This window comes from Dama dama, chromosome 9 (assembly GCF_033118175.1).
Source record: "Dama dama isolate Ldn47 chromosome 9, ASM3311817v1, whole genome shotgun sequence".
NCBI lineage: Eukaryota > Metazoa > Chordata > Mammalia > Artiodactyla > Cervidae > Dama > Dama dama.
Genome location: NC_083689.1, coordinates 51,646,692 through 51,660,275, shown reverse-complemented (window position 1 = coordinate 51,660,275; position 13,584 = coordinate 51,646,692). Strand labels below are relative to the sequence as shown.

The following is a 13,584-nucleotide window of genomic DNA, read 5'->3' as shown; positions in this document are numbered from 1 at the left end:
ACTATTAATGCTAATTTTCAGTGTCTGTGGCTAGGCCCAGACAGCTTGTTTGCTGGAAGTTTGAAAGTATAGATTCTGCAGCCAGAATAACTGAATTCGATCCTGGCTCCACTACTTTAACAAGCTGAGCGATCTTTAACAAGTTACTTATCTCCTACCAGAATGCATACACCATAATAATCAGGAAGTTTGACTGTCTTACGGTTACTGCTAGAGTGGTATCAGGTCCTTGCATGCTGTGTGCTTAGTCGCTCATTCGTGTCTGACTCTTTCCAAGCCCACAAACTGTAGTCTGCCAGGCTCCTCTGTCCATGGGGATTCTCCTGGCAAGAATACTGGAGTGGGTTGCCATGCCCTTCTCCAGGAGATCTTCCCAACCCAGGGATTGAACCCAGGTCTCCCACATTGCTGGTAGATTCCTTACTATCCGAGCCACCAGGGAAGCCCATTAGGCCCTTGGTAGATACAAAAAGTGTTGAGTGAGTGAATAAAAGAGCCCTTCTAAATCTCAGTTTTCTCATCTGTGAAAGAGGGGTTGATGATAATATAGTATCTATCTTATGGAGTTGTTCTAGGGATGAAATGAGATGATACATGTACCCATTGATTGGGGCCTTTCTCAAGGGGAAGCTGTTCTCAGGCCCTGTGTTGGTCTGGGTGGTTGGCATGACCTGCGCCTGGCAGGAGCTAGGCTGGTAGCTGTCTTTTGGTCCATCATCCCCAGCATCGTCTGGGCCTCTCCCAGAACTCAGATGCTGTTTTTCGTCATGAGCACTTGCTTTTGCCCATGCCTCATCTCTTCCACTATGCTCAAGCTCCTTGAGGGCTATGAGGGTACCTTAGCCATCCGTGTGTCACACACAATCCTGACGCAGAGCCCCGGGAGGCACTAGGAGGTGCTCAGCAGACATTTCCTGAACAAGTGACAAGGCAGACTGCGGTTGGACTCTGTCCTGAGCCAGCTGAGATTATGGGGACAATTTTAATATTTTTCCAGAGAATAAGGACAAATGGGGGAACTAGAGGTCAGACAGGGGCATGGATCTTTGCAATTTTCTCTCCTGGTTTTCCTTCTTGTAGTTTTTGTTTTAAAATTCCAGTTATTTGAGAGAGGACAAATGGAAGTGGTAGGGATCACAGAATCACTAGTTCTTTGTGATCACGCCACCACCACCGCCCCTCCCCTCCCATCCTTGCTCAGGTAGAGGAATGACGCAGAGAAGCAAGCACCTTCTAGTCCCCTGAGTCTTTCCTATGGGAGGTGTCTCAGGGGCAGAGCTAATCCTGTGAGCAGATAGCCTGTTTCTTGCATCCCCTTTGAGACACAAAGGTCAGCTCTCACCACGTGCAGCCTTGTTGATCCAGGGGCAGGGTACTCCGAGGAGAAGGACACACATACTCCGAGGAGACACACATACTCCGAAGAGAAGGGATGTGACTAAGTTCTATTGCAGCCATGAAATTACAAGACCCTTGCTCCTTGGAAGGAAAGTTATGACCAACCTAAACAGCATATTAAAAAGCAGAGACATTGCTTTGCCAACAAAGATCTGTCTAGTTAAGGCTATGGTTTTTCCAGTAGTCATGTATGGATGTGAGATTTGGACTATAAAGAAAGCTGAGTGCAGAAGAATTGATGCTTTTGAACTGTGGTGTTGGAGAAGACTCTTGAGAGTCCCTTGGACTGCAAGAAGATCCAACCAGCCCATCCTAAAGGAGAGCAGTCCTGGGTGTTCATTGGAGGGACTGATGTTGAAGCTGAAACTCCAATACTTTGGCCACCTGATGCAGAGAGCTGACTCATTTGAAAAGACCCTGTTGCTGGGAAAGATTGAGGGCAGGAGGAGAAGGGGACGACAGAGGATGAGATGGTTGGATGGACACAATGGACATGGGTTTGGGTGGAGTCTTGGAGTTGGTGATGGACAGGGAGGCCTGGTGTGCTGCGGTTCATGGGGTTACAGAGTCAGACATGACTGAGTGATTGAACTGAACTGAACTGCAGTTTGACCACTGAATTTCTAGGTACTAGACTTTTCTGAATCTTTGCTTTTTCAGCTGGCAAATATGTTTCTACTTCTCAAGATTTCCACTCCTTGTGAAACTCTGTTGAGGCTTTTCAGAGTGAGAACTAACAGAGAAATGACTTACATTTCAGGTATAGGTCAGCAAGAAATTGGTTTGATCTCTTCAAAAAATTAGATTAGTGTCAAGTATGTGTTAAAAAGAGAAGTACAGATTTGTTTCTTTCTGCATGATCACATTTTATGTACTATTATCTCCTAAAGCTATCATCAGGGGCCAAATTCTGATACTGTATTTCCTGGAAAGAATTGGACCTTGTCTCCTGGGATCTTTAGTGTTGTGGGCCCTTCTGTCTGAATTCCTGGCCTCTCCCACCAGCACCAGGGATGGGTCTGGGGTACAGGCAGGAGCTCCCTGGCCAGTAGGCTGGGCTTGAGTGCTTGCTGCCAAGGCACCATCCAGGGACCAAGCAAGTACATCCTATGCTTAGGCTGGGCTCTTGGCAGCCCTACCACACTCTGAGGTCAGCATTAGACCTGCCAAATTCTCAGGCTGCAAACAATGATCTGGCCTGGACCCCTGAGTCAGTGATACTCTTTTTTACTGTTCTCCTCTGAAAGCATAGTTCATTAAGCACCTGTGACTGGAATACTGCCACAGTATGACCAAAAACCTACCTTGACTGCTCACAATGATTATTTCACACACTGTTAAAAAAAAGGTGTTTATGTTGCAGTAAGCTCAGAGACATGAGCAAATGCAAAGTGCATGGCTCAACTTTTACAAAGCCAGTATCTGGATCAATAAACAGAACTCCAGGTCTTCCTTCCAGTCACTACCTCCCACTTCAAGAAGCCAAACCACTATTTGACTTCTTATAGATCAGTTTTATCAGCTTTTAAACTTTGTATAAATGGAATCTTGCATGCTTTTATGCCTGACTTCTTTTGCCCAGTGTACTGTTTTGCACATCATTCTAATTCTTACAACAACTTGCAAGACCATTTTGCAGAGGAGGAAACTGAGGTTTATTTATAGTAGATGGTTCTATGATTTGATGCTGACTGGGTCTGCTGCCCTGCTTTTTATTAAGGAACCTCTACCCTGATAGGGAGACCCTTAGTTATTACCATTCAAGAACTTTGGGGGAGTTCCCTGGTTGCCTAGTGGTTAGCATTCTGGGCTTTCACTGCTGTGGCCTGGGTTCAGTCCCTGGTGGGTTCCTATAAGCTGTGAGGCATGGCCAAAAAAAAAAAAAAAGAGGAAAGAGCTTGCAGTCTGGTGGGCAGACTGATAATGTGGCTGAGAAAAGTAGCTGGCTGTAATCAAAGTTCAAGGAAAGTACCCTAGAGTATTTTATTGCAGATTTTGGGTGTAGGAAAGGCCTCACAGGAAAAGGAATATCTGAACTAAAACTTGGAGAATGAAAAGTTGGGTTTTTGGAAATCCATTCAGGTTGAAGGAATTGTAGCAATATAGGCATGGAAGTTTGAAATAACTTACTGGGGGGAGAATAATTTGTGTAATGAGAATCAAGGATTTTTGGTGGAGGAACTGGAAGATAAGGCTGGGAAGGGAGTAGGAGTTGTGGAGAAGGTTAGGAAGTGAGGGCTTTCTTCTTTAGACCAGTATTTACCCAACTGCATGCTATAAAACCATAATGGTATGAGATGGTTTTAGGTAAAAAAAAAATGTGTTAAAGTGAGATGCATTTGGGAGACAGTGGCTAAAACAAAGGAACCAGGTTAAGAAACTGTGGGACTTGTCTGAGTGTTTGTATATTAATGAGGATTGTGAATCTCTAAAAGGGCTTTGTAGTTGTATATGATGTGCTCCCCAGGCTCGTTTGGGTCCTAGAACCTCTTTACTATAGAATGTCTCTGGCTTCTAGTATTTTGAGGAACACATTAAGGAAGCCACCTTTCTTTGGTTGCCCCAAATAATTTTTGATTATTGCATCTGTCGATTTTCCTTTTCATTTCATTAGTGATCTGTATTTTTTGATGGTGAGACCATCTTCAGAGGGTGTTATATCCATGGGAGTCTGGGTTATCCTGGGCTGTGAAGGTGCCTCTTCTAGAACAAGTTTACTGGTTTGGAAATAGTTTTTATATTTTTGTCTTGAGTACTCCTCGTACCACCTGGGTAGTATTAATTCAACCCCCACATCTGTATGTGACATGAGCCTTGGGTTTTGGTTTCTTGAGGATGAAGTTTTCACTCCCCAGGCCATAGGCGATGGTATACTTCCTTCCACCTTCTCATAGCAGATAGTTGGAGTTCATCTATTCTCGGTTTTACAGCTGAGGCTACACTGTCCTCAAGGAGCCTGTGGCCTACACATTCAACCTGATGGGATACTTGTCCTGAACCAACAAAGCCCATATCGGAATTCTACAAGCCTGTGAGCCATTTTGGTCTCAGCTTTCATTCAGCTCCCAGACTTAAATCCTTTGTTATTTAAAGCACTCAGCATTTACCTCTTGCTTCTGAGTATGGCTCAAATCTATTTTTTGGTTTTATACCATTTTTTCATGTGTTTAGAGCTATAGGGGAAGATTCCTTCTGAGTCAGCTCAGCATGCCATGTTGGCTGGAAGTTGTTGTCCCTCCTTGGGTCATGTTCCCGTCATCTGTAGGATCAGTACAACTGAAGTAGCCTGTCAGCTTGGAGGCCTTTGTGTCAAACCATTGCGCTTCAGTCCTTCCCCTTATCCTTTGTGTAGTGAATCATAGTGGAAGTCTTTTTGCTGGCTGCAGACAGTAGTAGAAACCTGAAGAACAATTTCCAGGCAAGGTGCTGTTATTTTTATAGTTTTGTCATTGTTTTTGTTTATATGAAGTCAGATTTCTGGCAGTGTGCTGTTGGAGGAAGAGAAAGAACCATGTGCCTAGTCATTCCTGCCTTGGTTAATCTATCCATTCTCTCAAGAAATATTTCTTGAGTGCTTTCTGTGTGACAGATACTATGTTAGCCACAGGAGAGACATTGATGAACAGATAAACACAAGATTCCTAGCCTCATGGAACTTACAATTACATGGAGGGAGACAGATGTTGTCAAACACACATGCAAATAAATATGTGGCTACAGATCGTGAGCATAGCGTGCTGTGAAAGTGCAGACTGAAAGCAGTAGTTCTGATTGCTGCCCTGACATCATGACTGGGTAGACCACTTTCTCACTCTCTTACCTCAATTTCTCTTTTTGTGAGTGTCTCTAGCAGGGCTCTTGTGGGTCTGAAATGAAGCAACTACAAGAAAGAGCTTTTTCAGTGTCATTTAAAACCTTAAGATGATGATACTATCTGAGAGATGAGGGCAACTAGATGAGGTTTTCCTAGAGTCTGGGGAGCCTTCAGACCAGTGGTATGCTGGTAAATGTTTAGCAGTTGGCTCTCCAATAAAAAATTCCAAGAGCTTTGATTTGTTTGCTGATCCCTTTGCTAATTTCCATGGTGTAAATATTTCCACCAAGGTAATGTCACTATACACTGAATTGGGACCAGCTCCAAGCCATCACTGCTCCCAGCTGTGCTCCATGCTGTGTGTGGCAAGAAGTGGGAATATGGGAATATTAACACACCTCTTGTTAAGTTTTGATTTGAGAAAGAGCACAGAAATATGACAGAATCATTCTTGTGTCTGGATGTGCTGTCCTGTCTTTTTTAAAAAAGTAATCTTATTTAAGTTTACAACGTTTTTATTAAAATATAGTTGACATACAGTATTTTGTTAGTTTTAAGTGTACATCATAGCGATTTGACACTGAAATAAGTGATGAAATGATCACGTTAAGTCTAGTACCTGTCTGTTCCCACACACTTATTACAATATTACTGACTGTATTGTTTATGCTGTATATTATATCCCCATGACTTATTTTATAGCTGGAAGTTGTACCTCTTAATACCCCTCACCTGTTTTACCCATCCCTCCACCCTTCTTCTGTCTGGCAACCATCTGCTTATTCTCTGTCTGTGAGTCTGTTTTCATTTGTCTTGTTTTGTTCATTTGTTTTGTTGTTTTTTAGATTCCATATATAAGTGAGATGATATGGTATTTGTCATTCTCTGACATTTCACTAAGCACAATATCCTCTATATCCATCCATGTTGTCGCAAATTTCACTCTTTTTTATGGCTGAATCATATTCTGTGTGTGTGTGTGTGTGTGTGTGTGTGTGTGTGTATCACATTGGAAGTGCTGTCTTCTTTATTTAAAATCATGGCAGTGCATTTGGCAAATGCTATTGGCTCAGTCCCTAGGAAAGAAAAATGTACCAGGGGATGTTCTAGAATGACAGGGAGGGTGCAGTTAGGATTTTGGATTTAGAAACATAGTTTCCCAGCTCAACAGTATGCCCAGGTTTTTTAAATAATTGTGCCTCAGAGATGCTATATTGCATAATGTTAAACATGAATTTTTGGCATTAGAGGTGAGTCCATGTCTCAGATCCACTGCTTCCTGGCAGAATGGTCTTGCACAGGTTGCCAGCCTCTCTAAGGCTGTTTTCTCATTTATAAAATGTGAGCAGTGGTACCTCCTTCACAGAGTCTAGGGTGGTCATACATGTAAAATCCTCAGCACTGTGCCTGCTGTTATTGCTGAAATTAGTCCTTCTCAATCTTGAGTAGCAAATCTGGTCCATGTAGGAATCTAGGTTTTCCCCTGATGTTCTCAAAGCTAGCTTATTTCCCCATCCCGTGTTTGGCTGAGAATCACCCTTAACTGGACCTTTCCCCTTGCCAAGTCACCGCCCTACCCTATTTTAATCTGAGTCCCCCTCTTGATTCTCAGAACATGTTCTTTTTCTTTTAATTTTTAATTAGAGGATAATTTCTTTACAACATTGTGTTGGTTTCTGCTGTACGTCAGCATGAATCAAGCGGGGCAAGTGCACCAGGGCTCCCCTCTTTGCTCAGTATGCAGGTCCGTCTGGCTTGGCTCCCTCTATAACTTAGGGGATAGAGTGGAAGGATCGGGTTCATCTCGTATTTTCTGACCAAGGCTTGTGCTTACATTGGAGGTGTGAGCTGAGGACTATGAAATCCGATTTTCTCCATCTCCTTTCCATGCAGCAACCTTGTAGCACTAAAAAAATTGGTTCTGAAACATGAAGCAGTGAGGAAATGATGCTGTGGGCTTCCCTTGTGGCTCAGCTGGTAAAGAATCTGCCTCCAATGCGGGAGACCTGGGTTTGATCCCTGGATAGGGAAGATCCCCTAGAGAAGGGAAAGGCTACCCACTCCAGTATTCTGGTCTGGGGAATTCCATGGACCGTATAGCCCCTGGGGCTGCAAAGAGTCGGACACAACTGAGTGGCTTTCACTTTCTTTGTCTAAAAGTGAAACATTAAGTGTGCCTTGGGGGCAACTGGTTATTTCATCATGGGGTCCACGAAAAAAAAAAAATTTTCATCTGAGTAGACATTACCCTGTCCCATGATTGAAGCCACAGGGTTGTTGCTTAGAGCCAACAGACCAGGAGTTTATGCAGTTTTCCTTTAAAGGGCCAGAGAGTAAATATTTTGGGCTTTGTGGGCCACAGCGTCTCAATTCAGCTCTGCTATTAAAATGTGAAAGCAGCCGTAGATGACTTGTAATGAGTGAGTGTGGCTGTGTTCCAAGAAAATTTTATTTACAAAAACAGGTGCATGTGGCCTGTGGGCTGAGGTTTGCCAACTGGGTAGCTACTGAGAATAACGGGAAAGAGTCTGAGCATTAGAGATGGGAGTGTGTGGACCCAGCTCTGCTGCTTTCTGGCTCTGGACTTGGGTGAGTCACTCAGTACGGGGCTGGAGGGTCTACTCACTGGCCGTCAGGAGAGCCCGTGGTTGTGGTATCTCTGGAGAGTGTGGCGCAGGGCACGAGCTGCTGCTGCCTGTACTTGCTGCCTCTTTGCCTTGGCCACTCCTTTGACAGCAGGGGCTGTTGGGAATGATTGTGGGCCCATAGGCTAGTTGGAAGTTCATTTGCTTATTTCCCAAGCATGACATCTAAATGAAAAAAAAACATGCGACCTCCTCTAGCTGTGGAGAAGGTCACCGTTGCTGCCAAGTGCTGTGGCTTTCACAGCTGAGTAGGTAAACAGTGCAACTGAGCGGAACCAGTTAGACAAGTCAAGCCAAAAATAAAGATAAGGTTAAATATCGACTTCATTAGACTCAGCCTGCATTGCAGCTTCTATAACAGACTAAACTGATTGACAGGGAAGGGTGTGATCGGCAAATCCCACCTACTCAAGGCCCTGCTGTTCATTCTTTAGGAAAGCGTTCTCATCCGGCCATGCGCTCTGTGCCTGGCACTGTGGCAGGAAGTGCAGGGACAGAGCTGATACCCTTCTCACCCTGCAGGAATCACAGTCCAGTAAAGGGAAGAGGAAGGCAGTGTGGGCAACCAAGGTGCAGAACAGAACAGAACTGTGGCGGTCCATCACCTAACCCAGCAAAGCCAGGCGTCTCCAGCATCCTTTATCCTTTGGTTCTGGGGCCTGGCTCTGCTTCCCTAATCTGGCTGCCTGCTCCAGTCTGTTTACAAGCTCATTCTGAACTCTTTTGTCCATTCATTCTTTAAATACATTTGAATGTGTATTATGTGCCAGCAAGTAAGACAAGGTCCCTGTTCTCATGAATCTTAAGGGCTAATTGAAGAAACGCACAGTTATTTACAAAACAATGCAATAAGGTTGAGACACATAGTTCCGTGAGAGTTAATGATTTTTAGAAATGAACTAGACAAGGATTTCCATGACATGTGTGTCTATGTTTGTACACATGTAGGTTATTTTATATAGAAATGGGAGCAAACCACACATGTACACTGCTCCTTCCCTTCTGTTCCATTCCACTCATCTCTCTCCCTTCTCTTCTCTTTCTGATGGATTCCTTTCTGATATCTCATCCAATCCGAGTATGCTCAGCCTGACTTAAGTACATGTTTAGGAAATAGGGCCAAAGCATTAGTAACATATCAATACACACAAATACACAGTTAGAATAAGAAAAATTGGAGATTTTTTACCCACACTGGGAGATACAGCTTTCACTTCAACTTGTGAATTTTGAAATTGTAAATTTTTCTGTAGTATTTACCTTTTCCCTTAGGATTTCTTTTCTTCTCCCTTCCACTTTTTATTTTGAAAAATTTCAAACCTATGGTAAAGTTGGAAAAGAATGAACATTCATATACTCTTTACCTAGATTCACCATTTGTTAACATTGTGCTTCATTTGCTTTTTCTCTTTCTCTCCATAATCCTTTATTTTGCTGAATATTTAATTTTTATTTTTGACAGTAAATTGTAGACATCATGACACTTTACCCTTAAGTATTTTAGCTTGCCCTTCCTAAGAACAAGGAAATTCTCTTTCTGAGCCATAAAACCACTATCACACCAAACAAATGTAACACTGACACAATAATATTTTCTGGTATACAGTCAGCATTCGAATTTCCCAACAGTCTCAAAAAATGTCTTTCATGATTGTTTCTTTTTAATCCATGACCAAATAAGGATCATGCCTTGCATTTAGTTCTATGTCTCTGAAGAAGATTAAGTGTGCATGCTGTCGTGACTGACTCTTTGAGACCCCGCGGGCTGTAGTCTGTCAGGCTCCTCTGTCCATGGGATTTCCCCGGCAAGAACACTGGAGTGGGTTGCCATTTCCTTCTCCAGGGGATCTTCTGTTTCCCTGCCTTTTTTAGTGTCTTTCATAATGCTGACAACTTTTAAAAATGTCAACTAAAATTTTTTTTTCATTTATTTTTATTAGTTGGAGGCTAATTACTTTACAATATTATAGTGGTTTTTGTCATACATTGACATGAATCAGCCATGGATTTACATGTGTTCCCCATCCCGATCCCCCCTCCCACCTCCCTCTCTACCGCAGCACTGTTTATAATAGCCTGGACATGGAAGCAACCTAGATGCCCATCAGCAGAAGAATGGATAAGGAAACAGTGATACACATACACCGTGGAATATTACTCAGCCATTGAAAATTTTTTTGTTTATTTGTTTTTGACTATGCTAGGTCTCTGTTGCTGCGCTTGGGCTTTCTCTAGTTGTGGCAAGTGGGGGCTGCTCTCTAGTTGTGGTTCATGGGCTCCTCATTGTGGTGGCTTCTCTTGTGGTCCACAGGCTCTGGGCACATGTGCTCTGTAGTTGTGCTACAGAGCGCAGGCGTAGTTGCCCCTCAGCATGTGAAGTCTTCCTGCATGAGGGATTGAACCTGTGTCCCCTGGATGGCCAGGGAAGTCCCCAGTGCTAACAGTTTTGAGGAATCCAGGACACTTATGTTGAAGAGTGTCCCACACATGGAGTTGTCTATTTCTTTGCGATAAGATTCAGGTTTAACGTTTTAGAAAGACTACTGCATAGGGAATGCTGTTTCCCTCTCATTAAGTCACATTCAGGAGTGTAATATAAATTTGGCCTGTTTACTAGTGGTGTTAACTTTGACCACTTGTTAAAGGTGGTATCTGTCAGATCAACCAGTTTGAATCTCCCCCACTCTCCCTATGTAATTAATAAGTATTCTGTCAGATGACACTTGGAAAACTGTGAATATCTTGTTCCCAACAACTTTTCACCCAATGGTTTCAGCATCTATGGTCAATATTGGCTGAATCAGTTATTATACTGGTGGTTGCAAAGTGATGTTTTTTTAATTCTGTGCTTTTACCTTATTAGCTGGCACTTTTCTGTGAAGAGCAGCCTTCCCATACTTTTTAAAGTCCTTATGGATTCATGGATTCTTTTTATTCTTTGGGTTTTGATTCATTGCTATTTTTTTCTTTTAACTAAATATATTTTAAATGAGGTATGATTTACACACAGTGAAATGTATAGATATTAAGTGTAAGATTTGATTAGTTTTGACAAATGCACTTGCCTATATAGCTCCCTCTCTATCAAGATATAGGACGTATCCATTACCACCAAAAGGTTTCTTTGGCCCCTTCTCAGTCAGGGTTTATTTCTTCGTTATCCTGTTAGATGTTTAAATTGTCCCAAATGTTGGCCATGAAAAGGCCCTATCTAGCTCGCTCTGGTCTGTCTGTTGTATCCCCTTGATCTTTGATCACTTTCTTGCTTTCTGGCACAAGAAAGTGTTTTGTCTTATTATTAGTTGTTGTTATTATTGTTTTTCAGTTCAGTTCAGTTCAGTCGCTCAATCGGGTCTGACTCTGCGACCCCATGAACTGCAGCACACCAGGCCTCCTTGTCCGTCACCAACTCCAAGACTCCACCCAAACCTATGTCCATTGTGTCCATCCAACCATCTCATCCTCTGTCGTCCCCTTCTCCTCCTGCTCCCAATCCCTCCTAGCATCAGGGTCTTTTCCAATGAGTCCACTCTTCGCATCAGGTGGCCAAAGTATTGGAGTTTCAGCTTCAACATCAGTCCCTCCAATGAACACCCAGGACTGATCTCCTTTAGGATGGACTGGTTGGATCTCCTTGCAGTCCAAGGGACTCTCAAGAGTCTTCTCCAACACCACAGTTCAAAAGCATCAATTCTTTGGTGCTCAGCTTTCTTTATAGTCCAACTCTCACATCCATACACGACCACTGGAAAAACCGTAGCCTTGACTAGACGGACCTTTGTTGGCAAAGCAATGTCTCTGCTTTTTAATATGCTGTCTGGGTTGGTCATAACTATCCTTCCAAGGAGTAAGCGTCTTTTAATTTCATTGCTGCAGTCACCATCTGCAGTGATTTTGGAGCCCAGAAAAATAAAGTCAGCCATTGTTTCCACTGTTTCCCCATCTATCTGCCATGAAGTGATGGGACTGGATGCCATGGTCTTAGTTTTCTGAATGTTGAGCTTTAAGGTATATATTGTCACCCTGCTTATTTAACTTATATGCAGAGTACATCATGAGAAACACTGGGCTGGAGGAAACACAAGCTGGAATCAAGATTGCCAGGAGAAATATCAATAACCTCAGATATGCAGATGACACCACCCTTACGCCAGAAAGTGAGGAAGAACTAAAGAGCCTCTTGATGAAGGTGAAAGAGGAAGAGTGAAAAAGTTGGCTTAAAGCTCAACATTCAGAAAACTAAGATCATGGCATCCAGTCCCATCTCTTCATGGCAGATAGATGGGGAAACAGTGGAAACAGTGGCTGACTTTATTTTTCTGGGCTTCAAAATCACTGCAGATGGTGATTGCAGCAATGAAATTAACAGCTGAAAATATCCCGTGTCAAAACTAGTTTAATAATTTCTCCACTAGTGGACTTCAGAAAGTTTCTTTATCCTCTTACAAAAATCCTGCAGCAAACATCTTGGAACACATATTCTTGCACCACTTGTGTAAATATTTTTGTTGACTAGAGCTCTAGAAGTTATATTTCTAGGTCAAAGATATGCACATTTGAATTTTTGATTGCTGTTGCCAAATTCTTCCTTCCCCTCTTAAAACGCCATGTTAATTAAGCTACCATAAACAGTGGTGGTTTCCCCGCTGTCTTACCAATGCTGACATTTATGCATGTCTATGTGTATGGTGATGCAGGGTTTGAATCTGAACTTAACCTTGAGTAAGGTGAACATTCAAACCATAGATTCCCCTTTTTGGTTCTAAGACCTGTTTTGATTTGTATAGAAATGAAATCTCTCCTCAAAGAAAAGGTTCAACCCAAGGAGAAATTTTTGCCATTCTCTATCATTCAGTTTCAAACTCACCATTATTACCAACTTTTGTGGGGGACATCTTTATAGTTTTTGTTCTGCATTAAACGAACATGGGAAATAGATGAAGAGAGGTGTTTGTGTGATGAAGACATTGCCCCCAGGGCTTCTGGTCCTCTTGGGAATTCTTTGTAAAATTTGATTCAGAGTTATTGCTCTGCATTTCTACCCTGGGGTAACTGTTGGAATTGATTTTTATTTTGCAAAGAACTGGATGATTATATGTTTGGGGCAGCAGGTTTTTCTTAGTGTACATTTGTGTGTGTGTGTGTGTGTATGTATGAGGGAGGCAGAGAGAGCACTCTCTGACATGACATCAGGTAGTAAATATATTCTGTTTTTACTAATATTTTCAATATTAGACCTTAGGTTAAATGCCTTTGTGGATGACTTGTAACTTTTCTTTCTTTTTTAAGGTTGAAGAAATTGTTTGAAAGCTATTTAAAAGTTATTATCTCTTTGCTAAAGTTCCCTATTTCGGTTTTCCTTACAGGTATTTGAAGCTGTGATTTCATGGATCAATTATGAGAAAGAGACCCGTTTAGAGCACATGGCAAAACTGATGGAACATGTCCGTCTCCCTCTCTTGCCGAGGGATTACCTCGTTCAGGTGAGTGCTGTGGGAAGAATCAAGCGCTTCCCTGGTCACCCAGGCCTCTAGGAGTAGCAATGGACAACCCTGGTTGTATGGAATGGTGAGGAGTTTCATGGGTCTTTGGTGTAGAGTGAGGGCACTTACCCACTGACCCTCAGTGTGAGAATGGGGTAGTGTAAGGTTTAAGAGCACAGGTTTGAGAATGAGACACTTAGGTTTAGTTCCTCCTCTCCCACTTCTTAGCTTTGAGTCTCAGTTT

The 13,584-nt window shown here is 42.6% G+C and overlaps 1 protein-coding gene across 4 annotated transcripts in view; it reads left to right on the top strand.

Annotated features, from left to right (window-relative positions):
* Positions 1–13,584, top strand: part of KLHL3 (kelch like family member 3) — a 124,923-nt gene that overhangs the window by 65,402 nt on the left and 45,937 nt on the right. For all 4 annotated transcript variants that reach the window (XR_009694162.1, XM_061151356.1, XM_061151355.1 and 1 more), the window contains one exon: positions 13,224–13,340. Coding sequence is in view for 3 of the 4 variants with exons in the window: in XM_061151356.1 (XP_061007339.1) it covers positions 13,224–13,340 (117 nt within the window). In the remaining variant the exon portion in view is untranslated. The remainder of the gene's footprint in view (positions 1–13,223; positions 13,341–13,584) is intronic.